The sequence below is a fragment of the Rhipicephalus microplus genome, chromosome 10 (genome assembly GCF_043290135.1).
Source record: "Rhipicephalus microplus isolate Deutch F79 chromosome 10, USDA_Rmic, whole genome shotgun sequence".
NCBI classification, from domain to species: domain Eukaryota; kingdom Metazoa; phylum Arthropoda; class Arachnida; order Ixodida; family Ixodidae; genus Rhipicephalus; species Rhipicephalus microplus.
Genome location: NC_134709.1, coordinates 17,483,768 through 17,510,644, shown reverse-complemented (window position 1 = coordinate 17,510,644; position 26,877 = coordinate 17,483,768). Strand labels below are relative to the sequence as shown.

The 26,877-nt window shown below is 45.1% G+C and overlaps 1 protein-coding gene across 1 annotated transcript in view; it reads right to left on the bottom strand.

The window, feature by feature from the left end:
* Positions 1 to 5,889: 5,889 nt before the first annotated feature.
* The window catches only part of LOC119180557 (kinesin-like protein 10A), a 58,475-nt gene continuing 37,487 nt past the window's right edge, over positions 5,890 to 26,877 (bottom strand). Inside the window, exons 9-20 of the mRNA XM_037431657.2 lie at positions 26,164 to 26,227; positions 25,991 to 26,082; positions 25,203 to 25,345; positions 24,648 to 24,722; positions 20,292 to 20,427; positions 19,410 to 19,520; positions 18,498 to 18,565; positions 17,594 to 17,711; positions 17,352 to 17,453; positions 14,265 to 14,337; positions 6,999 to 7,061; positions 5,890 to 6,171 (exon numbers count right to left, since the gene is read on the bottom strand). Of these exons, the coding sequence (XP_037287554.1) occupies positions 6,095 to 6,171; positions 6,999 to 7,061; positions 14,265 to 14,337; positions 17,352 to 17,453; positions 17,594 to 17,711; positions 18,498 to 18,565; positions 19,410 to 19,520; positions 20,292 to 20,427; positions 24,648 to 24,722; positions 25,203 to 25,345; positions 25,991 to 26,082; positions 26,164 to 26,227 (1,122 nt within the window). The 3' untranslated portion in view covers positions 5,890 to 6,094. The remainder of the gene's footprint in view (positions 6,172 to 6,998; positions 7,062 to 14,264; positions 14,338 to 17,351; positions 17,454 to 17,593; positions 17,712 to 18,497; positions 18,566 to 19,409; positions 19,521 to 20,291; positions 20,428 to 24,647; positions 24,723 to 25,202; positions 25,346 to 25,990; positions 26,083 to 26,163; positions 26,228 to 26,877) is intronic.

Below are 26,877 nucleotides of genomic sequence, written 5' to 3'. Positions count from 1 at the left end.
GACTGGCTCCAAACGATAATAGGGTGGATGTATTAACTGGCAATCCGAGCATACTCGGAATAACTCGACGCTTCTCTCTCTCTCAGAGACATCTATATTCCATTACTACCAGGCCTACAATTGATGTATCCTTAAACCAAGAACACGTCATTAGAAAAAAAAAAACTGGTTCTATAGTTTTTTTCATTGCACAGATTCAAATTGTGCGTGTATCTAATGATTGTTGGAATTTAAAGTCCCAAAACCACCATATGATTATGAGATCTAGACGCCATGAAGTGGAAGGCTCCGGAAATTTCGACCACCTGGAGTTCGTTAACGCGCACTTGAACCTAGAGGTACACGCGCTTCAGGCACTTTGCCCTCTATCGAAAATGCGGCAGCCGCGCCGAGTATTCGATCCCGTGGCCTGCCAGCCGGCAGTTGATCAAATAGTATTTAGCCCCTTGCGTTTGGCCCTTTGCGTTGCAAGGTACACGGACGGTCGGACACAGAAAGCGTTTAGAATATATGTTAAAGGGGCCCTGCAACACTATTTGAGCATGGTCAGAAAACGCTCCCCAACAGTAGTAGAGGCTCCCGACAACACGCGACCCAAATTTTATAGCGCAGAATGAGGCCTGGAATTTACAATAAATTATCATAGCTAAAATTGTTTTCTCTCCAAATCACGGAAGACGCTCAAATATCACTCGTAAAAAGGCCATCTATCAGCCACTAGAAGATTTGAACATGGCGCGCTCGATCGTTACAGAGATCGCCGCGGGATGCCGCAACTTGCCCCCGCGTGCGTGCGCGATCACACTGACAACGCCACGCATTCTAAGAAAAAAAAAAGTGCTCGAGGTCGCGAGGCGCACGTGACGTTTTTCTTTGCCCCTGCCATCCCTCCCTGCTTAGCTTCGAGCACTTTCGTCGGGACAAGAGAATGCGACAAACTTAGTAACTCCACTCGCACTGGACGGATTCTTAAAATTTTTGCGGCGTTGAATTCGTGAGGCAATAAGCTCTTCCAATGAATTCATTCTATGGTTACTTGAAAAAGTGTTTCAGGGCCCCTTTGTAACCTCTCCCGGGGTACGTCACAGCGTGACGTACCCCGGCGCACATGCAAGACGGGGGGTTGGCAGAACCCTGCTGGTTGCCCAGCGTGGTACGGTTCGAAGTTTGAGGACGAGCATCAAGCGTGTTTGTGAATAGAGCTAATTGGGTTAGAACTGATAAGGGTGAAGCACATGCTAAAGGTTGAATGCCAACGTTCTTCGAAAAGACAGGATGAATGGCGTTTTAACGTTTTTAATTAAAGCACAGAGACGTCGTTTGCATAGACCTTTCATCGCCTCAGGATCTTGTCGCAGTCAATGTTGCCTTTCTTATTTTCTAGTGTTCCTTTGTTTAACGTACTGGAAGGGGGGGGGGGGTGTCTTCGTCGGCTCCCTACAGTCACTTTGCAGCCATTTGTTAGGCTCAATGCTGCCTCTCTCAGTTTTAGCGGACCAGTGGCGAACAAAGATTCACCCAATTTCTGTGGCGCATACCCATAACGATTTTTTCGGCTGCGGGTGATCAGGGAAAGATTTCATAAATAGCACCCCTGTTAAAAGGAACAACACCAGATGTGCAATGTTTACTCTCATCTTGCAATCGTTGGACAATTTCTCCGAAAATAAAACCGGCCCTTTTGGGGGAGGGGGTGGGTGAACAAGACAAGATCGGATGCCGTGTCATATTAATGACACTACAAATCGGATTCGCTTTTCTTGAGTGAAACGGACGAACTCATTCTTGTAATGCGCAGAGGCAGTTCTGCCTCATAAAAACATTGAGAAAGTACTTGCCATTTACACTATTTTTGTATAGTTCATTTCAAGAACAAAATGAACAAAATTAAGGCATAACTTAGCTTTTATTAATGATAATTACTACGGTTAAATGTGTACCTTGGAGTTGGTGTAACTTCTTTACGGCTGAATCCACCACGCCAGCGCCATTACAGACACAAATGAACCTTAAAATTTATACCGTGCATATGCACAAAAATTAGAAAATTCCCGAGTGCCCCAGCTATCATGCAATATTAAAAAATACATTATGCAAGACAACCTAGTATATGTTGTTCCTAGCACACTTAGACAGCCACTAGTAATGTTTTCATGAATCAAAATTTCAATGATGCATATGAAAAAAACTTCAAACAACATGGAACATCAGGATTTTCAGTAATGTATTCATTGCACACTCATTTTTTCCTGTTGATGTAGAAAACCTGCAAAGTACGAATAATATGTTACCACCTGCATGAAAAAGTCCTCAAATAAGCTTGCTGCAAAGAACTACTTTGCCTCTTGTAGGTTGCCCCAGACAGCGTTCCACACTTTGGCAATAGTACAAGTCAGGCACCAATAACATCCGCTGCAATTTTGAAGGGGGATTCTTTTAGATTGATAGTAACCACTCATTATCCATATCTTATGACCAACTGTTCTTTTTGATAACATGGCTAGATTGATTTGATTTGATATGTGGGGTTTAACGTCCCAAAACCACCATATGATTATGAGAGACGCCGCATTGGAGGACTCCGGAAATTTCAACCACCTGGGGTTCTTTAACGTGCGCCCAAATCCGAGCACACGGGCCTCCTTCATTTTCGCCTCCATCGAAAATGCAGCCGCTGCAGCCGGGATTCGAACCCGCGACCTGCGGGTCAGCAGCAGAGTACCTTAGCCACTAGACCACCACGGCGGGGCATAACATAACATGGCTAGAGCACTGGCGACATAAAAGTTGGGGGGGGGGGGGGCAAAAAGGCAATTTTTTTTTTCCTTTTGCTCCTGTATTTCTTCGTCGATATTGGCTACCTCAGAGAGTTCATTTAAAGGCTCTGCTTGTGCAAACAGCGGTCTAGTCACCCCTCAAGTTTTGAATTTTCAAGGGCTTTCTTTACGAACAGGTCGATTGATTGATATTGATTGATATGTGGGGTTTATTGTCCCAAAACCACCATATGGTTACGAGAGACGCCGTAGTGGAGGGCTCCGGAAATTTCGACCACCTGGGGTTCTTTAACGTGCACCCAAATCTGAGCACACGGGCCTGCAACATTTATACCTCCATCGGAAATGCAGCCGCCGCAGCCGGGATTCGATCCCACGACCTGCGGGTCAGCAGCCAAGTACCTTAGCCACTAGACCACCGCGGCGGGGCTCTTTACGAACAGGAAAAGATGAACGTGCAATTGGTACGCAGTAGAAATTGGTGCAGTTTGATGCCGTTTCATAATTAGGAGAGTACTTCATTACCAAAAAATTGGTGGTAGCTCAAGTTATAGCAACACTATGTACTAGTTTAGAATCTCGTAATGCACTATTTTTTCATAATGTAGCACAATAGCTGGAACACCCTATACACATGTAACAAGCTTCATTGCAATGATTGCTACACTTCAAGAAATAAAACACTGGTAGACTAATACGTAGCAGAAAAGTTTTGGCGATTGACAATAAATGTTTACTGCCGTAGTTGTTGAGCAGAGGCATGTAAAACACCACAGAAGACCAAGAACTCCGATATTAGGACAAAAAAACCTGCCAATGGCAGCTGGCTTTGGGCATGGGCCAGCGACCGGCCCTACTATATAAAAAGCCAGCTGGACGCGTATGAAGCCGGACAGGCGGCAAGCCTACGACCGACACAGCTAGATTAAAACCCAATTTAAGGTTATTTTCATAAATGAGCTAGATGTTCCAAGATGGCTCCTTTGCACTTATCCAGGGGTGCAAAAGCTGAAACAGGATTTGTAGCAATATTTAGAGCAGAAAAGTGGCACTTTTGGAGCACTAGAATATCAAGTTGGAGCAGGTTACAGGGAAAAAAAACAATTTTTTATCCCAACAGACCAACTTTGGAGCAGTATAGAAAAGAAGGCTTACATTTAGTAAAAAAAGAAATACGTGCAAACAATTACACCACCAAAATCCTGCACAGTAAATATGAGCACTGCTGCTTTAATTGAAGTATTTTGAACCACTCCACTGAGCTAACAATGACAAAGTTCACATTGACATTTGCCACATCTGTCATATCGTTTGACGAATTCCGAGAATTAAAATGTGAATTTGCCAAGCTGAATACCTTAAAAATCAGGGGACTTATTAAACTGAAAAGTACTGATGGCAAAAAAAAAACACAAGAAAGGCACAGTATTTTTTTGAGGGCAGCAGAAATCTTCTCAACTGCTTTATACGATTGTCGGTGCTTTTTCAGAACTCGGCAATCATACCAAGACTTAATTACGTGGCATATACATGCACGAGTAATTGCATAAAATGTGCCATGTCCCGTGACTAGTGCTAACAACCTTTTCCAAATCCTATACTTTTCGCAAGGCACCGATGTACTGCAGCAAAATGGCTTAAGCAGTGTTCTGTATATGGTATAGAACAAGGATAAATTCCCAAGCACCACTACGCTGCTTCCCCACTCCCTTTTTCTCACGATGGGGTTAGGTTTAAGGCGATTTCTCGGCTCGCTTGCAAAGTGCACTTAACGTGTGAAAGTAACAACTGCGCTCACCCATTGGTCCAGCAACAGCACCGGATATCTATTGCTGGGATGACGCAGGGAACGCAACTTCAAGACAGAAAAATGCTTTGTGTGCCGTTGCTATGGTGACCAACGTGATCACCGCCAACAGCAGGACAGCTGTTTGCACATGGTAAGTGCAACATGCGCTTGCACCTCTAGTAGCCAACATGCCGTAGCCGTGTTTGCAGACTATGAAGTTCATATTTTCCGCAGAACGTTGGGGGCTGTGGCAACGCATTTTCGTTTCGAGTTATGTTGTCCCATCAATAGGTATCCGCTGTGGTCAGTGGACCAATGGGAGTGTGGCTTTATCAAATCGATCGCTTCTCACGAGTGCCCTGTGCTAATTGGAATATACTGTAAAATGTCCAGCAACTCACCCTTCCTTTTTCGGGAAGTAGGCGCCAAATAAGCACTACGGACTGGTTTAGGACTGAGCGAGCATCCTACCCGGATATCTGGTCAGATTATCCTTCACCGTTGGGGGAGGGTGTGCTTGGAATTTTAAGGTATCCCATATTGTAATTTCTGGTTAGGGTCTGTGCACTTGGATTTATGGTGCAAATTGCAGGTAACTAATGTGACCTCAATTTGACGCAGAAATCTGCAGAACCGAGAAAATTTTGAGACTGGTGAAGCACTTTGGCGCAGCGCGACACAACTCGGCAAATTTCACGGTCTTGTGCAGTTCGGCTCAAAAATGCATAACTGTACTCAATTTGCACAACTCTTGCACCCCTGCTTATGGCAACTCGTCTGTCCAGTGCCCTGCACGCTTGCGGTGCAGCGAAATAGCCCTGCTTGCATCAACAGGTTTGGTGGCTGCCTAGAAAACTTGAGTTTGCTTAAAGTTACATCTTGGCGCAACTTTTGACTTTAGGCCATTCTCGCTCAGCTCAGCTCTACATAAATAATGCGCAACATACAGTGCACATGTTATCGCACAGACCACTTTTATTTTCACCTGTGATGGGATTTCATCCACTAAAGCTCTGTACAAGCTGCAAGCTGTGTCGCAATGTAGAAGAACCTCCTGGAATACTGCCACCCGTTACAGAGAATGTGTGCCTGATGCAAGTGCAAAGCAACTACTACGTTGCAGCACTAGTGGAAGCACCAGCAGTCAAGCTGAAAAGCACAGCAACTCATGTACAGAGGATCCGCACACTTTATTCATGCACGAGACTTCAATAAAACAATGAGTGCACTGGTCTTCACCCCCCCCCCCCCCCCTTCGGAGCACCACCCGGGTGGGCCGTGTCTGACATCTATGAGGCCGAAGCATGGGGCTCCAGGCTGGGCGCCTTTTTATGAAGCTCCAGCCTTAGAGCCTTCTTTATTTCATTTTTTTAAGGGGAAGGTGAGGGTTTTGCATGCTTTTAAAAGTTAAAGCTTATTTACACATAAAAATTATAAGCAGTCGATTAAAATGTGTACAATTATAATACAACATGGTTGCTCATCAACGAAAAAGGGAGAAGCAGGAGAGTCGAGACAGTCAAGAGGTTCATTTCACGGGCCGCTTGATGTTCATACTCATTTTTTCTTCCTCAGCCAAGTGCTGTTGGAAGCCCGTGACCTTTTCTGAAAAGGCGGAAAAAAAAAAAAGCGTGACAGTGTCAACGGTACAGTTGCGACAAACTTCTGTCCCTCGAATGGGTTGGTCACAGTTCTAAGCTCTCTAAACTAAACGCTACAGAAGTGGCCATAATTGGTCAGTGAAAAGCGAACGAGAAGGCATCAACAGGAATATTTCAAAATAATTCCTTAAGCCTTGCCAGGCCACGTGTTAGGCTCTACACATAGGGCTCGAAACATGTGGGCCACAGCCTGGCCCGTACACTCCATGTCCGAACTTAATTTTTCTTTTTAAAGGATAATCATAAGCCACACACACATGACTGGTGCCAATTACTATATCACAAAAAAAAAAAAACATTTTATAGCAGAGTTGTGACGACTAGATACAACTAGAGTGTCTACTTGTCCTGGATTTAACCCTTGTCCCACAGAACCTTTTAGCTTGAAACTACACAAATGCATACACAAAATACTTGAACAGGGGTACGAAATTCATCTGTTCCATTAAATGTACAAGCTGGGCTTGTCTTTGACAAAGCTATAGACGAGTTCTTTCGTAGGGAGAGTGCAAATAGCTTACAAATGTATACTGGCTGCATTGGTTACCTTAGGGGATATTTGTGAACAACAAGAGTTGTGGTCTTTCATCACACTTGCAGCAGCGATTGCTACAATGCAGCAACAATGACACAGCATTGTCCAGTCATACATGCTGCCACGATTTAAACCTTGTAGCACTACAAAAAAACAGAAGCCTTCAAGAAAACGGGTCATTCTGAGGCCCTAGCGTTATGGCTACACAATGCACATTCGCAAATGCCAAACCTTACCATTGAACTTGGACAGAACCTCCATTTTCTCAGCAAGCAGATCCTTGAGCTTTTGCACGTACACTGAAAAGGACATGAATAGATACTAAGCAACGCTAATTGCCACGAGAGTACAAACAGTCGTTACTGCTAGTTGTCTCTGCTTCGTTACAGGGACCCCCCCAATGCTTTGGCAGCGCCCAATTGAACACACAAACGGCTTATGCCAGAACTATTGCGGGCACAAATAACTGAACAGGCCTGCGATTAGATAACCAAGTTTAGAAGTGATGGTGGCATAGCATCGAAACAGATTACTGGAGAGTCGGGATTCAATTAAAAATCGGAACACGAGTGGACACCGTTGAAACAAAAATGTCACTACGACTACACATCGCAACAGAGGCGGTGCTAACTACCCATTTTGGCTCTGGATATTTTGCTGGCACAGGTGAGATGTGCATACAAAGGGCCTGTCTTCTTGGTTATGCGTGTTTGTGAGCTGCCTTTTTTCGCTTCTGCAGTAGACTTGATTGTTGAAGCAGTGCTATAATCCACTCCACCGAATGGAACTCTCTGCACCCTTGGAGTTCCTCGGGCAGGTTGCCGAACAACCCTTGAAACACAACAGTACTTCAGCGCCCTGGTAGTTTGACAAATTTTGTTCTCAGAATTACGACATTCCAAGGCACTACGTTTTCTCAAAGAAGAGCAGACAATAACTCTGTGCAACTGCAGCGCCCAACAAATCTGCAATCTGGCATTGTGTTAGCTACTACAGCAACGACATCGGCAAACGTTGGAAAGGACAAGAAACAATGGTGAGAGAGCTTTCCCTCCGTAGAAACTTGCACTTCATTTCATTGGGGCACCACCCATTATCCTAGAGCGAGTGAAATGCGATCCTGTGAAAAGCAAGTTTAGGGTAGGCATTTTTGCTTTATTTTTAATTGTGCAGTTATCGCTGATGTTTTTGTTCACAAACTGCCCGTACTTCAGCCTATAGAACATGAGTAAAAATAGGGGTTTAAGCAGTTTTGGGGAGCCCCTTTACAGCCTGAAAATTTGGTGGCATTAGACCTTTAAAGAGGCTGCTGCAGGATTCTTCTGTATGGAAAGACCTCAATGTGTTGGACTTTGCATATATTTAGAGTACTTTAATTCGCTTCTAAAGTGTGTCTGAATTCTCATTTTCTCAATAGAGGACCCCAACGCTAGCATGCACGACCAGCGTCATTGCATAGGAAGTGTAACCAAAAATTTAGGCAACATCGGACCTTATAAGAGATGTGCTTGCGCGGTGACCCTCGACAAACCTTCAAATTTTTGGTTGCACAGTTCTTTGCTTTCGCATACAGAGTCACTGTAGCCATAAATTGAAGACTTTATAGCTACTAGGGCTATCGGGCGGCGCCAAGATGAACAAGGGGAGCACAGAATTGCCGGAGATATCGTAAAACCCGAAATACAGGTCGAATAAAAAAAAAATGCAGTGAAAGTCGACCCTCAACTTATATACCGGTCATCGGCAGAAACAAATGTGGAAGTCTTGCAACAATGAGCAGCTGAAGTTGAAGCTACCTCCACTGCCATCATGAGCATCAGCAGCATTGGGCAAGGCCTACAGTTTTCTAGAAATGCCATTTTGCCCCTGTTATCTGCTGTCAAACTGCTGCTTTCTTTTTTCTATTTCCTTCAGAAATCAGTGGCAGTGGACAGTAGTTTAGGATAGGCCTGAAGAAAAAAAAAAAGGTTATCAAGTATGCCAAAGTGCATGGCAACTTAGCGGCACAATGGAATTCGGCGCATCGGAGGAGCGTCTGATACTGGAGGAGCCCAAAGCTGAGCACGTAAATATCCTGCAGAAAAAAAAAAGTTTCATGGACGAAGTGCAGTGCACCCTAAACTGGAAGCACTACTCGCCGAATGCATCGGGGAGTTGCGTGCAAGGTCGCTACCTGCAACAGTGGAGCGCATCCGGGTGAAAGCTCTCAAGATATCGCGCGACTCTGAGCTAACGAGGGTGAGATTCAAGGGACCGCCATCGTGGGTGGGCGCATTTATCAAGCGAAAGGGCTTTGCACTGAGGCTGTGTACTTCAGTCTTTATAAAAATGCTGCATCAGCAACGCATTTGAAGGAACGGAGGACGATGCACTCTCCGACGAAACTAGCGAAAAACAGACATTGTGTGACTCAAGTTCGGACGAGCCAGAGTTACAGCACTTCGTGGCCTTCTGGCATTCAACTACACAATATTAGAGCCCAAATAAAAAAAAGAAATGTAGCCACTGTGCAGCTGGTTGTGTCGCGTATTTACAGCAAGGTAAGGGTGCGCCCCGATACTTTGGATCTCCGAATTTTTTTTTTTTTAATTCGCAAAGTTGGCAGGGTCTATGTATATTCCGGTCCAACCTATATTCAGATTTTTACAGTAAGTAATGTGCAATTTCGCTGCAGATATAAATTCTTGACTGTAGAAATACTACTCATTCGGAACTGTGTTAAACATTTTCCGCCACGGTCGCACAGTGAAAACGAAGCAACGCACCTATAACTGTGGTTGCACAAAGAGCTGCAAGATGTGGATACAATCTCACAGTAAACTGGTACTAGACAACTATCTCTGCATCTTCTGGAATTCCGCAGGCACAAATATTGTAAAATACATAATTTTGGCACATTTTGAAGGTATCGCGACAGTTTCGGACGAGAGAAAGATAACGAGGTTGCTCCGAGCAACTTTGTAGCACTACGCGTTTAAGCTTCATACACGGAGACATCCCTGTTTAACTACACCCAGAAACTAAGACCTTGAGTAGTTTATGTAAACGACGAGACGGAAAATTTCGCAAGAATACGTGAATCTTGGAGAATACTTCCTAGAGGAATAAGAAACATTGGCAACAAGGAATGTATTCGGATTCATTTTGATTCGAATGTAAATTGTTGAATATTTTGAAGAATTCGGAGCGGACGAATAGGTGTATATTGGCCTGCTTGTAACCTCCTGCAAATGTGGCCTCACTGCAGCAGGGGGGTGCGAAGCTGTGAAAGCACCTGTTTAACTGTACATCGATTCACATGAAGTGCCCTGTACAGGTGGTTTTACTGCAGTGAAAAGGTGCCAAGTTGTGAAAACACCTATTAAAAAAAATTCTGCATTGCCGCGAAGCCCTGCTTCAATGTTAAATGACCATGTTACCCTCGCATCGATTCATTATTCTTTTTTCTTGAAGTTTAAAAGCTTCTTACACTGGCTTATATGCTCCATGTATAGTGGGCTTTTGTCCTGCAGTTGACGTAGTCAGGCTGATGATGATGATGTATAGTAAATTTTAAAACTGTATTTTACGGATTATCACTAGCATTGCGTCGAGTCAAATCACGCTACTATTCCAATTCATTTCCAGTTTTTTTTTAAACTAAAAATAGCATTTGCACAGGCCTTGTTTCAATTTTTGAAATATATTGTGCAGGTTAGTTGGGTCACAACAATTACGGCAATTTTACTTACAATATGCAACATATATTATTAGAATTAGATTTGACGTTATTCAACCGAAATCTATTTTCTTTGAATTTGCTTCAAACCCAAAATTCTCTATTCACACAAGCCTACTAAAGAAACAAAAATCACGCTATGATCATAAGCCCTCAAAGTCGCTAGCGTGCGATGTACAGGGGGGAGAGAGGGGAGTCTGAAATTCACAGGCATCTATTTTATATATTCCCTATAAGAACGTGGCCTGTTAACTTTGGACCAGGACTGTACATCACCATGAAAGATTATGTGTACTATTGTAAGAAGCACAACATGGAAAGTCCCCTCTGGGACTGCACTTGCGACAACAGTAGTTGCAAGAGCATACCACGATCGTCAGTAAAATAGTGCTTTCACGAAATTCCCTGTGTTACACAAATGCAACTGTGGTTTCCTTTAAGGGGGGATGTGGCAAGTAAAACTAATTTTTTTATTAATGTACTGTTTGTGATGAAATTTGGTGTGTGTATGTGGATGATTGTGAGGATTCCAAATATGAAAACCGTTTTCAAATACCTCTTGTACTTTTTGAGTTACAAGCATAATTATACTAATTAATGCTCTTCACACTTAAAGAGATAATTATTGCTAAATGAAATTATTTTTTCATATTATTATGTTCCCAAAGCATCAACTTGTGCAAAGAAGCTATTAGTTGATTTTTCTAGTTCTTGTAACCATAAATAAAATTTCCAAAACATGGATGTTGTTTTGCACACACATCACAGTAATTATAAAATGTGTTCTAAGAATTTTAAATGATGAGTAAGAAGAGAGATAAAGCTTTATTGCACTGCTAAAAGCCTCCTGAGCCTAGTGCAAAAAACGGAACGACTCTATCAGTCTTTGTTAGAAAATGACAGATGTTCTAGCGAAGGCACATAGGCGAAAATCAAGAGTTGAGAAAACTGACTTTGAAAGTTCACTCTTGTTTGGAAGTTCACAATATGCCTAAAACACTCAGAATCCTCCTGGGCAGTAATCCTGAGATGCTGTGGCCTTGGCCTCTGTAGAGCGCAACCCAGTTTTGCACTTCTTTGTCGTGGAACAATGCACCTTTTGAGCCCTCTTCACCCTTTTGGCATCCTTTTCGGCTGCTCGCCGCAAAGAGCAGTCTCCTGGATTGAAGCCCAGTTGAGCGGTGATCTCTTGCAGCGCACTCTTGCAGCCACCATTGAAACGGCAGACTGCATCTGCAACTGCACTTTCCACACTTCGAAGGGAGGCGAACTGGCTCTTGGACTGGAGTGACCAAATGAGGCTGTTCATACTCTCCACAGCATTCTGGGTTTTTCCCTGCGCACACCTTTCAAGGAGCTCTTTGTTCGAGAGGCGCTTGTAGATTGGCAGCAGTGCCACTCGCACGTGAGGGGGCAGTTTATGTTTGTGAGGCGGCAGCGGCTCTCCCTTGGCCAATGCCTGATTGTGCGGGCACCAGGAGTCAGTCCCACTTGGGCACAGGTCGTGGTGTGGATCCTGGTCTGTGGATGTTACATGGTAATAAGTGGCCATGATGGCCCTCTCCATGCCAGGAACATCGTTGGGGTGGCTCTTAATGGCCCAACCATAATAATTCGTTAACTTCTTTATCAGGCCCTGCGTCAGCCGGCCTTTGCCACCCATGCTCAGTCCTCGGCCTTTGGATTTGTGCTCATCAAGAAGGTTGCGCAAGGAAGTGCCCATTTTTTTTTTCACATGGTTCACACACTCCTGTTTCTTAATCACCATGTAGCCATACACCTTGTCTTGCGTGAGGGCAAGGTACGTACGGCTGTCACCGTCGCAGAGCACATTGATGTATCGAAGCTTGTACTTGGTAAACGATCTTTCAAACATGATCTTAGCTGCTTCTACTTCCATTTGGCCTGCATTAGCATCAGTGTTCTTTTGGCACTGTGGCTTGTGTTTCTCAAGCCACTCCTCATAGTTGTCGTCACCAGGCTTGGTGCCAACAGCACAGCCTTGGCAGTAGTTGGACAGGACACAGTGGTCCAAGACCAAGCCTGTGTACAGCTCGATTACACAGCCCACGCCAATATGACTTCTGTGCCCCCTCGTCATCCACGTGCCGTCGTAAATGACGTCAATGTTGCCTGGCACTCCTCCTAGGTCCTTGTATATGTCATGCACCTTCTGTGCACTTTCTGCTTCAATGCGGGTGGCAGCTGATGTGGTGGCAGGGTGGCTGTACTTCCTTTGCAGTCTCTGGTAGGACTTGTGGTGCAGTGCTCGATGCGAAATGTCCATCGCAGAAAAAATGTCATTTATGGCAGATTGTTTTCTGCCAACTGACTGCACAGCCCTCAAAGCACGCACGTTTACCTCAAAGGGGTTCGTTTTTTGTTGCCCGGAGCACCTCGGGGACGACCACGCACTGTTCACTATGCCACAATTGTCACAAAAAAGTTCCATCCTCGCCGCGAGTCCAAGGCAGTGCGTAGTCTCGAGGCGTATCGACCCTTCGTCGCACTTGTTGCACTTTACTGACGAAAGCAGACCGTTCAGCATCTTCTTATTTACAATGAAGAATGTGGAGTCCTTACCGCCGTCATTTTCGTCGCAGCCTTCGCTCAGAAGCTCGAGCTTCCGCTTTGAAGCGGACTTCGATGCTACGGCATCCAAAACATCCCGCCTTGTCTGCGCCCGCTGCGCGATTTCTTCACTGCTCGGAATCTGGGCCGAAACTCGCGATAGAATGTTCGACGCGCGCACGCCCGGAGTTGCAACGGCTGCCGACGCGGTGCCACCGCAATCGGGTTCGCGAGAGCGTCCATCACGGTCGACGGCATCCGGCGGTCTGACATACGACGATGTGGCACCTTCCACACTCTCGGCCTCACAACAATCAGCGAAGGGTCTGAGTAGAGGCTCCGTGACGCTTGAAGAGCATGCTCCGTCCGGAACTGCGACTGGAACGGCAGCCGCAGTCGTCTGCCCTTTGTTCCAAGCTTTCCGACGCTTGCCGTACTTGTGGACGCTCCGGAACTTTTTTTGCGGCAACATAGCACCGCAGTATGAGCAAGCACTCAGAAGAGACCACCGATGTAAACAAAGCTTGGTAAAAAAAGCACGCGAACTATCACAAAAACAGCAAACTGGCAAAAAACGAAACGCACGCCGGATGATTCTCGGCACGGCGGCCGCAGATGCGCTCGCGCTTCCAAGGTTGCCAAGGTGCGCGGCGCAGCTTTGACCAGTAAGAGGTCGCGCCTGCTACCACGTGACCCGCGCAGCCAATTGCCGTTCTTCGTTTTCGTTTTTTTACTTGCTCCTCGCGCTTTTATTTTCACTCGGCGAAATACGAGACCGCGACCATCGGGAAGCCGGCTTTCTCCTCTTTCCAAAGCTACCAAAATGGCGGCCCACAGTCAACAACTTGGCGCGTTTGTGCGGCGTGAACAACACCGTTTCAGGGGCTTTTTTTTCGTACTTTTCGGCGACTAGCCTCGGCAAAAACACTATTTGCGGGATTTGTAGCGCACGTTTCGCTGTAATATTTTAGAACAAGGAAGTTGAAGGTCTGAAGATTACGAAAAAAAATAAATCAGAAAATCGCATATTTTGACCAAAATCGGCACTTTACTTGCCGCGCCCCCCCTTAACAGCAACGTGTTTGTGCCAGGCTTGAATGCTAATGTAAGAAGATGGGTATTAGTGCAAAGGCCATGTCAAGTTGAGGCACAAGTAATAAAAATTGGTACAAGTAAAAATATAAAAAGTACAAGTCATCAGGGGCATGCTTACAGTCAAGGTCGTAGTCTACTTCATTTGTCATAGTAAGGAGGTCCATGTCTTGATGCACCCATTGCTGGCTGGCCTGAGAATCGATGCAAAAAGTAGGACATGGTTTCACACTAGCCTGCATTTAATAGCCAATTATGAAAGAGCAAGAGCCAGCTCATTACGGGCTACTTCATGAAAGCACTTTGAAGATCCACGCCAAGGTAATGGCAAAGATGTGTTGTACACACATGCATACAAAACAAACACACATGCAGGACAAGCAGACAACTAATAAAAGCTTGCCTAATGTTTCAATAAGTGACATCTGCTATTTGTAGACTACGTACGCACACAGTTGCAAAACAACACAATTTCTTGAAAATGTTATAACTTTCATTGTACAATCCGACTACCTCCACATACATGCCTGGCACTGAACTATGACCATATTGTATTTACTCGCGTAACGAAGCCACCATCTTTCAGAAAAGTTGACGCCAAGTTGGGGGGAGGGTTCATTATGCGGGAGAAAAAAAGAAAGTGTAGGTATAACAGTAAAAACTTCACATGACTATATTAAAATCTGTCCAACCACTGCTGGCCTTTAATGAGCTGGCTGTGATGACTCCTTGGGCTGCACAGCACATTTTTTTCAGTCGCTTGCCGAATTTGTGAAGTGTGCGGAACTTTCGAGCACGGTTCAGCATCTCGATTTAGATCGCAAAACTACAAAACTTTTGAAAAGGCGGTGACAACGCGCGTGTGATCACCAGTGCTGTCCCCGCGCTCCAATCACAAGTTGCTGTTCGCTTATGTGACTGCTATGAACTAATGATACCGCATGGTTTTGTCGTTTGTTTTTGCCTGGAAGCGCAGACTGGCTGCAGCATTGAAGGTTCGTTCCTGGCGGGAAAGCGAGCTGAACAGAAGCTCTTTCAAACGAGACTAAGACTGCCGCAATCCGATGAGTGGTTAGCGCCATAGAGTTTCCCAAAATTAACTAGAGGGTACTCTAGCGCTGCAATCGTTCAGCGACCATGGGAATGATGGGTAGCACACACATTTGTCTAGTCTTCGTACTTGCGGGCGGCGAATCGTACTTGCGGCTTTGTTTATGGCTAGTTACGGTTTTGTTTTGAAGGGGAAAAAAAAGTAGCCCTTTTGAACTTTGTGACCCGATTCAAAATGGCAAGCCTAAAAGAATAAGGTTGTTAAGTGCAAACGCTGAACATTTGCTAATTTATGTTTTCGTGAAAAAACAGCTCCAAGTCACACGAACACGCATGAAGCCAGAAGTAGGCCAGAAGTACGAAAATTAGACAAATGTGTGTACTACCCATCAATCCCATGCTCTCTGAAGCGCCATGTGTTGCAGCTCCCATAGACACTAGCGCCAGAGTTCCCTCTAGTGTATATTAAGAAACTATGGTTAGCGTGATCCGAGCAACGCAAAAGGGGGCAGTTTTCGGCGATTTCGTAAGCGAAACGAAGTGCTGGGGTGAATAAACAAGACATTTTTTGGCTCAACGACGTGTCATTTCGAGTTCACTTTTTGCTGCCAGGTGCGGGATTATATGAAGATAACGAAAATCACCAAACTGAAAAATCAATTTTTTTGGCGTTTTTTTTTCATAGCCAAGACTTGTGTCCCCCCTTAAAAAGCGGATCCCTGCCGATGAGCACGGCAGGAAGTAGTGGGAGCTGTGGTCAGTAGGGCAATAAAAAGAGTTTTTTCCTTGGAGCATCTAAATCGCTACACTGAACTAGGATGTGAAGAACCGAAAGTGGATGCCCACACCTCTCACAGATGGGTTGGTCTTTGCCAGACAAAAGGTACGAATGTGTGGTGTGTGTGTGCGTGTGTCCCATCTGTAGCCTTGCAAGTATAACCTGTGCGTAGCATGATTTGGATACTGGTGGCCAATTTCCAAGTATCGATTTGGTACCATGTAGTTTGTTGTCTGTTTGCCTATGCCATAGGCGCTGCTAGCACGCACCGAGCTCCTTTCGCAAGAAAAGTTTCATGTCAAGTGCAGGGACGGCCATATCGGCGGGTGTATGGTCGTGCGCAGATGCAGCTAGCTGGTCCGCCACTACGTTTCCAGCCATCTTGCGGTGCCCTGGCACCAAGCACACAAGATGTCATTTGAGAGTGTAGATTGTGCATAAAAGAGTAGACACAACGACAGGATTTTCGTTTTCCTAGTATTTTCAAAATCGGTTAGACGCTCAGCGAACATCTGTATACAACCGCGTATTGTAATTGGAATTCCTTAATATACCCGACAGATATGTTTGTTTAGGAGTGCAGCGTACCAAAATTTAAAAAAGATGGGCGAACAGCTGCATAGGACAGGCCAGTGTGAGACTTCAACACAAGTGTACACTCGCCCAGAATTTACAGATGCTTTAGAGTTCGAGGAAGTGCGTGCGGATGTGCGCGTTTAGAGACATCCACGGAAGATGGATCGCCGTTTATAACCTGCGATTGCCACGGTGGCGGATATACTGCTGGAGCCATCAAACGGTGTTCTACAAATGGCACGGCTGTTTCTTCAGCGAGCCTCCAGACACTGAATGAGTAGGGCTGTCTCAGCGAAGGACAGTTGTGGAATAAGGTAGAATCGGACAGACCATGAAGTGTGGAGTGAGTGGGATGTCTGTCGTCTGCGTTCACCCCGAGATAGTATGTAAAGGCGTACAGCATCTCTGCAAATGGCGCGACCATTCGTTTGACTCTGCATACAGGCTTTTTACGGGGCTAGTTCGAAAAGGACCCATAGAAAGGGGAATGCCTAGGTGGGGGACAGGGTCAAGCATCTTTAAAGCTGATGGTGTCGCAGACTGGAAGGTAAAGCGAATGCCTAGGTGGGGGACAGGGTCAAGCATCTTTAAAGCTGACCGTGTCGCAGGCTGGTAGGTTATGGCACCGTCATCTAGGTGCGTGTGCACAAGGCTTCTGTACAAATTCATCAGGCATTTCCTGTCCCTACCCCACAGTAGTGCATAACACTTTCAAAATATTCGTTGTTTTTAAGCACTTGTTCTTTAAATACTTGATGTTGAGTATGAAGGTTAGTTTTTTTAGGCAGAAAATGGAACACACACCTCAACAACCGTTTTGTGCAGGTCTAGGATCTCTTCTTCCATCTCTTGGAGGTGGGAGATTGCTTCGTGGAATGTATACATATCACCGGACATCTCCACATCCTGCAATACCGGGGAGGGGGGGTTAAGCACAGGCTGAAATTTTTTTACTGAAAATGAGCTCGAGAGCAAGAAAGGCTCCGCTGTGTAGCGTAAATTTTGGCACCGTGAACTCGAACGGGCAGGGAAGAGAAGAAGCTCACATCGGAGGCCCTCAGAAGAGCCAGGTTGTCGTCCTCTTCGCTCTCCGGGGCCATCTCCTCATCCTCGTTCGAGGCAGGCTTGAGCTCTGGGCTGTCCTCGACGCCAAGCTCCTTCACCCTGCAAGGGCCAGCAAGAAGCACAGCATAACAGACAGTTCTTCAATTATTCGGTGCAGGCCTTTAAGGCAACAAAACAACAGACGTAGAGAAAAACTCTCTAAGAATAACATTAAAAATTTCTCGTTTCTAGCCTTGAAGAGCAGTCTGTTCCGGTGTTCCAACTAATGAGTTGACCCACCATAATTAACTTGGACTAGCTAGTGAGGCAGCTAAATAACAAGCATTCATCTACACACAGCATTCATTTACACACAAGCCTTAATATAATGCACTTTGATATAATTAAATATTGGTCATAAGAAAGGAAATAGGTCTTCTTTTGAAAGATACAGCATCAGGAATATACATTCATAACAAAGTTTAGGATATGAATAACTTATTTTCATGTCATATGCAACTTTATAATGAGGTTTGAGTGGATCATACTATTCATTAGCATGAGGATGCTTGACTTATCAGGCAAGTCTAATAAACAGATATGATGAAGGTAGTGTTCTTGAGTTAGAGGAGACTTCGTTGCATCACTGCCACCATCGCAATCTAGTCAACAGCCTTCACATTTGTCACCCCCTTGCATATCTTCTATTCCAGTGCCGCAGTGTTCAAATTCACACCCCGAGAGTGCCCGGCACTGCTGGGAGTGACTGTCAGTGAACAGCAGCTGTTGCGAAGAATGCAGCAAAGCAAGTTGTTGCATCAATCCAGCCTTTGTGAAAGTAGGGACAAGTCTAGGGGCTACTATTGCTATGTGCGATAATGTTACAGAAACTAAACATTTGCGTACCTGTCTGCATAGCGCAGTGTGTTGAGAGAGTGCTCACAAGAACTCAAGCCTGGAGAGATCATGGCGATCTGGAAACAACCAAAGAATACATTCAGTCTAGTAAGATTTTCTCCCCAGCAAAGGTTCTCTCAGTTATTCACATACACGTTACAATGAAGTGGCGCTCGGCCATCTGGTGGTGGCAGCACATACAGAGGTGAACGCACATTCCGAACCAAAGCTGTCTGCCATAAAGTTTCCTATAGATACACTAGAGGAAACTGGTGCTAGTGTCTATCGGAGTGGCAACTATGGTGCTTTAGTGACTGCGGGAATTATGGGTAGTATACAGATTCGTCTAATCTTCGTACTTCTGCCTCATTTGGGGTTGCATGGCCTGACTGCGTTTCGTCACGGAAAAAAAATCTGCAAATGTTGAGCAGTAGCGCTTCACCACCTTAATCTTTTAGGCTTAGAATTTTAAATCTGGTCACGAAGCTAGAAATTGTTTGTTCTTTCTTCCGAAACAAAACCGAAACACTGCAATAAACGAAGCCACAAGTGCGATTCGCCGCCCGCAAGTACGAAGACTAGGCCAATTCGTTTACTAACCATCCTTCCCATGGTCGCGGAACGATCGCAGCACCAGGGTCCCTGCTAGTTAATTTTAGGAAACTAGGGTCTATGCAAGTTAGCTCCTGTGGAGCAAATGAATTTTGATTTAAAACACAAAACCAACATAGCTATATGAATGCAAAGCCCCAAGAGCTCCATGAAAAATGCAATACGTCCCATTAATTTTAACACATTTCTACGAGGTTAGCAGATCGCAATTGATTTTTTTTTTTTTCACAATGAGGTTTCTAAGTGGGGTACATAATATGTCGAATAGTAGTGAACAAACTCGGCACAAAGAAATGGAAGAGTGCCCACCATGCAGGTCCGAGAGTTCTCTCCGATGAAGGAATCCCTGAGGACCTGTGTCAGCTTGCTGGCCCGAAACGGAAGGTGGGCACCCCGACGACCCAATGCCCTGATGCATTCCTAAAGAGGTAAAGGGAAAAAAAAAAAAAGATTCTGGTTGCAGCCAGGCCTGCGACAACACTCTGCAAAGTGAAAGGCGGAGGAGCGGCCCTTTTAGAGCCAGTGGTAAGCATTCTTGGGGGAACTAATAGAAATACACCTGCAAGGTATCCACTACATTTAGTAGAAAAGTAACCACTGTGCAGTTATTCATCACTGTGGACAAGCGCAGTAAACTTTGCATATTTGTAAGGCAACATGGGCACTGATGATGCTGTGGCTGGTGAATCATGGCCTAGCCCTTCGTAATGAACAGGACATAATGGACAGGACCCAATTGCTATTCACTTTGAATGAGATGCCTGGCGTTTTCTACCACGCTATCGCATCTGTCAAAGAAAGATGCGGCACTTAGACGTCGAAAATCTGCCCAAAAATCTCATTTTCTCGCTATTTTCACATTTTTCGCATGCGACGATAACCAACAATGTTAGAAACCACTATACCGATCACAAAAGAAATTACATTTTCGGAACCTGCACATCAAAAGTTGACTTTCAAGTGTAGCTTCCCCCTTAACATGATCCTCCGGCCGACATAATACCAGCATGGCTAAGGGTGGCCTGGCAAAATGCAGGGAAGGTGCTTCTGCGAACATTCAGTAACGTAGCTTTCTGGGCGAGCTGGGAGCATCTGGACAGGTGAAAACTAGGCATGCCACATGGAACGCTTTTGCAAATTCATCAAGAGTGATAATTCAAAAGAGTAATGCATTGGACGAGCTGTGGCCACCTTTAGGGCAAGCAGGCTCTTGTTGATCTCTGCTCCCTCCATCCTTGTCTGTCGGTTGGCGCTCGACGTGTCCGCACCCCGTTCGTTCCCGGCCAGGTCAATGAGGGAGAACTTGCCGTGCAGCCGGCTGGACTTCCTGCAGGGGCAAACAGTTCACAGGTATTGCATACGTGAACCTTTTCTCTTGCAAGTGCGCACATTCTTACTGCTCGGCACAGCAGCAGCTGTCTGAAAAGCCAGAGCACTCTTACAGCTCTGTAAAACTTCACACTTTGGTAATGCGAGGAAATGATGCCAGTTCAAGTTGTTGAAATGGTGCACACTGCACTCTTCACATCTAGAAGGGTGAAGCATTTTCAAAGGAGAAGTTGCATTTGCCTCCAGCTCAATATAAGAATAGCTGTAAGAATAGCTGTATGAACAGCTGAATGCCTGTCAACAAAAGTGAGGGATGAAACTTTGGAGCAAATAGAGAGCAGTTTAGCAAAGGACAACATTATGAAAATGAATACGTAACAATACTGACAAAATGTGCTCTTTATGTACCAATGTAGAACTGCATTAACAATGAAAGCAGGTGAGCTAAAGTATCAACACATCTTGCATTGATGAATAAAGAACTTTAGAAAGAAATTTAGACCTAGTCTAAATTTAAGCCGATGTTCTAATATTGATGCATGAAAAGATTACACAATGCAAGAATAGAGCAAGACTAAACGAAAAATATCAAAAAAGGAACTGCTGCTTATATTGAACAGCTGCCTCTTACAAGATTGGTTTGATACTTTTATTCTGCACCCCCATGCATCTCTTGCTAAACTAAACTCCCAATTAAATAGAATATTTTTCTCTGGTCCCTTCAGGTTCCGAATCAGTGTGTGGCGAGTACATACATCGATGCAAGCTTCGAAAAATCTATAGTGCTTAAATCACTGAGCTTTTGATTAACACTCCTTCACTTTTGTGCAGTTTCTTTGCATACTATGTGTGCTTCTGAGAGATCGCATGGCACTTAACAGCTGTGCTGTCACGCCATGAACACAACAACATTGCATAGTGCACAAAAACCGCGCCCTTCAGTACTGGCTGACACCAGAGAGATTAGGTCTCTTGCCATCCGTCTTGTTCTCATACAGTAGATGTTTCGTTGTTCTACACGATATTCTGAAGGCGGACTGTACCAAAATGGATCAGATGGGACAGGCCACACCTCTGCAAAGGAGAGGCCGCACCGATTTGACAGGATCGGTCACGATAAGACGAGCAAGTCGTCTTTGACGACACCGGCGGGGCCTAGTTAAGCAAGTGCCCTCGGAATTCATTTTGGAGCGAGAAGTAGCAGGCGCATGGTTCGGAACACAATGGAGCAGCACTTGCATGCCCGACCGAGGCTCAAAGCAGACTGAAGTAATTGCACATGGAGTGCACACTTCACTGCATTGGTTAATGCAAGCATACAACCATATTTGTGCAGGTGATACCTTGCTTCCAAAAAACCTGTGAAGTTCATTGCAGTCTTTTGAGATATACTATGTATTTTGCACTTTTACGGACACAATAAAATTGTTAGCCCTTTCAGTGTTTGTTATACACTCAAGCCTAGATATAATGGACACAGATATAACATTATCTGTTGTAACAAAGTAAATAGAAAGTCTTGCAATAAAGACACCGTTAAAAATAACCTTTACAATGAATTTTCAGATACACCAAACTTATTTTCTTGTAAGAGCAACTTTGTAATAATGATGTTTGTGGGGCAAAAAAACTGCTGCCGTGCACATACCGTATTTACTCGATTCTACCGCACCCTCGATTGTAACGCGCACCCGATTTCCACCGCGAAAAAAAAAAAAAAAAAAAGTAAGACATCAATTGCAACGCGCACCCATTTCTCTCGCTGGCCCGCACGATCACACCACTCGAAAAAACGACTCTTTCGGGAGCGTCTTCCATTTAAATAGGTATGGGCGAAGCTTGTGCCCATCTGACGTGTAACAGAGCATTGCCGTCACTGTAGTTTTACCGTGGACCGATGTCAGCACGCGAACTTGCTTCACACCCTTCTTCTCGACGGTTGTGGTGCCAGGCATGTCGAAGTAAAGAGGCGTCTGATCGGCATTCCCGATTTGCCCAAGCAGGTAGCCGTTGTTGCGCCGCAAGTTTAGGACGAACCTCTGAAAACTGTGAAGCTTTTCATCGTACTTCTCCGCAAAACTTTTCGCATATGCATGTTCCCCTTCGGAGGAAAAAGCCTTTCCTCTTCATAAAGTTACTTAGCCAGCACCTGCTCGCTTTAAACTGGCTCCGCATTAGACCTTTTTCTAAGGCTCATTGCATAGCCCCACTTGAAGCAGTTCTGTCGTCACGGGCCGCTGTGCGGCTCGCTGCTCAAGCACATACTCGCCGAGCAGCTCTTTATTTGCCGGAACCGACCCTGCTGTGGTCCACTGAAGCCTTTGCGTGAAGCTTTGCTGTCGACAATCTTCTGCTTTTGTTTCCGCCGGTCCCGCACGCACGTTTCGGGAACTCCGAACGACCGCGATGCGCCCCGATTTCCGTCCGTTTCTGCAGACGCGACGACTTTTCTTTTAAAAGCGGCATCGTGGTGCACTCGAGTTTTGGGAGTCGGCCCTTCCACGCCGTCGATTCTAATGCACTACTAGATGACGAACTCCTCAGCACACGTACGAAGTGCCGCACATGGGAAACACATAGGCAGAAATGGTTGACGCGCCATGCCGACGCACGAAGGGGGCGGCCATTTTGGATTTGCCGATGGCAATAGATTGACCGTAATTTTTTTGTTCGTACTCGATTCTAACACGCATGCGATTTATGAGCTCGCTTAACCAAAAAAAAAAGTTGCGCGTTAGATTCGAGTAATTACGGTACACTCAGTCTCTTTTCTGTACATGTAAGTTTTAGACCCTCCACGAGGACTTGCAAAAAGGTCTAAGCTATTTTGTTGCAGAGCTAAATAAAACCAGATTTCTAGTGTCTGCACATCACACAGTCACAACGGCAATGGGCACCGCCCTTTGGAATTTATGGGCAAAGCTCGTTAGGGTGTGGGTCTGTCCTTCCTCAGTTGTACATAGCCACCGGTGGCACATACCTGCTCTAGAGCAGGTATGTGCCACAGGGGATGCGAGGTGGGAGATGGCAGTACTTGGAGTGTTCACTAGATGGACACATGGACAGACTCATGGACTGATGTACAGACAGACTAGCAGATGGATGGACCAATGGACAAACCCACGGAGCAGGTATGTGCCACAAGAGAGGAGAGATGGCGGTACTTGGGAGTGTTCACTTGATGGACGCGTGGACAGAGACTAGAAGACTCGTGGACAGATGGACAAACGTGCGAACGGATGGATGCAAGAATGAACGAACAGATGCACGGACGGAAGCACAGACTGGCTTATGGATGCTTCGCCCTACTCATCGTCATTCATTCTGTGGATATGCTGCAATTTTCTTGGTTTCACCATGCGATTGCAACGAAGGAGCACAAAACCGAATTTCAATCTTTGTCTGCATTCCCTTGCAATAAAAACTGATGACCCCCCCTGATATTTTTTGTCAGTAGTTGCATTATCACATACACTCTTGAGCTATTCTCGTTCTTGATTGATTGATTGATTGATTGATATGTGGGGTTTAACGTCCCAAAGCCACCATTTGATTATGAGAGACGCCGTAGCGGAGGGCTCCGGAAATTTCGACCACCTGGGGTTCTTTAACGTGCACCCGAATCTGAGCACACGGGCATACAACATTTCTGCCTTTATCGGACATGCAGCCACCGCAGCCAGGATTCGAACCCGCGACCTGCGGGTCAGCAGCCGAGTACCTTAGCCACTAGAGCACCGCGACGGGGCGCTATTTTTGTTCTCAATTACCAAGTTTGCTCTGAACAAGGCAGCCACACACAGAGCAGGCGATTAGTTTGCCAGCATAAATTGTCGCTCCAAGATGAGAACGAATACTCCGACACTTATCACTCTAATGCAAACTGAAATATTACATTACTTTTGTAGTGATCAACACCATGTGTCTTGGAATAATAATGAGTAAACTTGATGCACTTGCAAACTTTATAGATCATCACTGAAAGGGCCAATGACGATTGATTGATGTGGGGTTTGCCGTCTTAAAACCATCATATGATTATGAGACACTGCCTGGGGTTTTTCAACGTGCACTGAAATTTGATAACAGAATTGTAAAGGGCTGCTGTATATAGCAATAAAAGTTTACAGAAAAGTTGTAAAATGAGGAAATTTCACTTGGTGACAATATGGCAAAACAATAGAGATTTCTCAAGACACAAGAAAGCATTTTTCGTACCGTTGCCTCAAGATGATCTGGAACACTGCATGAGATCGCGAGGAGTTCTGGTTGGCCGATGTCTGCCCGGATGTTCTGCAAGGAAAAATGAACACTGGTCATGTTAACACTAGAAGCAAGAGAAATTGTTAGAACATTGTTGTGAGCAAAGCGAACAGCTAAGCACTCTAAAGGCAGGCAAACCTAGTAGATGTTGAAGTCTATTAAGTGATGCATTTGTGACCCATTCACATAATGGACGAATTTGAACACCTAGAGTTCCCTAGTACAGGCAATTTTCGTAGAAAAATTCGGGGTCCCTTAAGCTTCACCTTTAGAAGTTGAACGCGAGAGAGAAATTCTGCCCTTAGCAAGTACCCCAAGTACTTGATTCATTAAATCTTTTTCGAACTTTCTTTTTCGATCCCCATCGATCCATTTTACTTGGATCTTCGATTTTTCTATCGTTCACAACCGACAACACTGACACCAATGCCGAAATTTCTGCAAAAGGAGCTTTTTAACATCATCGCGTTGAAATTACCCACAGAAGTAGAAAACTGCTTTCTGACACACCTCACGCTGTTGCCATGCTGAATGAGCTTGAGGACTTCGTCAACGGAGTCCACCTCCCTCTCCACAAGGCCGACAACCTGTACCTGCTGCCTGCCATCTTCCAGTACACGAAGCTTCGCTTTGGCGTTGAGCAGGTCGAACACCTGCAAGAGAGGGTCAGCGGCAGGTGTCACGAACCAACGCTGCAAGTCACACCTACACAGGCAACAAGGAAACAAGACTATCTAAGCACGAGGAACAAGACCTTGCGCTTTGGCATACCTACAGCGATCTTAAAACAGTTTCGAGACTGGCAGTTCCTGGTTACCGAGAGTGATGCAACGGTTGTGCAATATGGCGAATGGTTGTGCAATATGGCGAACAACTTCTCTCTTAGAGAAAAAAATAGGGGGGGGGGGGGGAAGGGGGCAGTAGACCTAATCTTGTCTTCAAGTGTGCCCTTGCACATGTGCATAATGCATTCATTTATAGGGTTAAACATCCCCAATAGACTGGCTACAGGATATGCCATAACAAGTAGCTCTAGATAGTTTTCACCTGCCGAGCTTGAACACAATCATCAAGTACGTCATTGTACTATGTTATCTGTATTTTGAGAACGTTATCGCCATGTGCACACGACTTCATTAGATTTTTCTTCAACCATATAGTCTAGCAAAATTGTTTTGGCAAACACATACTAGTTCAAGTGCTTTACACCAACTAAACCATCACTGCCAGAAATACGGGAAAGCTGTAGGTTGGTGCAAGCTCTCGAGTAGGCAAATTGAAAAAGATCCCACACTCACCTTGCCGCTGTATATTTCAAAGAAGCTCGAGGAGACAACCAAATCTTCGTTTTTGTATTTCAGAGACTTAAGCAGCTTAAACACGTCCTTGGCTGCAAAGAAATTGTAGAATCACTTAGGAATCCTAGAAGCATTACGACGATTAGGCAAAATAAATAATGAAAAACACATACTTGCTAGCGCATAGATGCCTTTAGAACAGTCTTGCGTCTTGCCAGAGAAATCTCCACCCATTGTCTGCGAAAGAATGCCATGTCAGCTGTGGTGCACGACAGCTCCATCCACGAAAAAAAAAAAAAAAACAAAGCAAACTTACCGTTAAAACCGGAATATAGGTAGATTTTTTTTTTTAATGTGATGAAACTTTGATCTTCCTGCTATATACCGGACATTGGCACAAAAAAATTATTCCATTGCGATCTTAAGCATCAGCAGTGGCATCCTTGGGCAAGGCTGGGCCCTTCTAGCGACCATAGCAAGGCCTACAATGTTCTAGCAACGCTATTTTGCTTCGGTTACCTTTGTCAGTCAGCTGTTCTTTCTATATTTCCTTCAAGAATGAGTCGTAGGTGATGGCAGTTTACGATAGGCATTAAAAAGAAGTTATGAAGTATGCCGAAGTGCATGGCAACCTGACTGCACAACGGGAATTCTGTGCATCGGACAAAAGCATCCGATACTGCAGTGCACCTGTAATAGAAACGCTACTTGCCGAACTCATCCGGGAGCTGCAAGCAAGATCGCTACCTGCGACAGTTGAGTGCACCCGTGTGAAAGCTATCGAAATAGCGCGAGACTCGGGGCTCACAAGTGCGCAATCCAAGGGATCGCCATCGTGAGTGCGCCGATTTATGAAGCGAAAGGGCTTTGCACTGAGGTGGCCTACT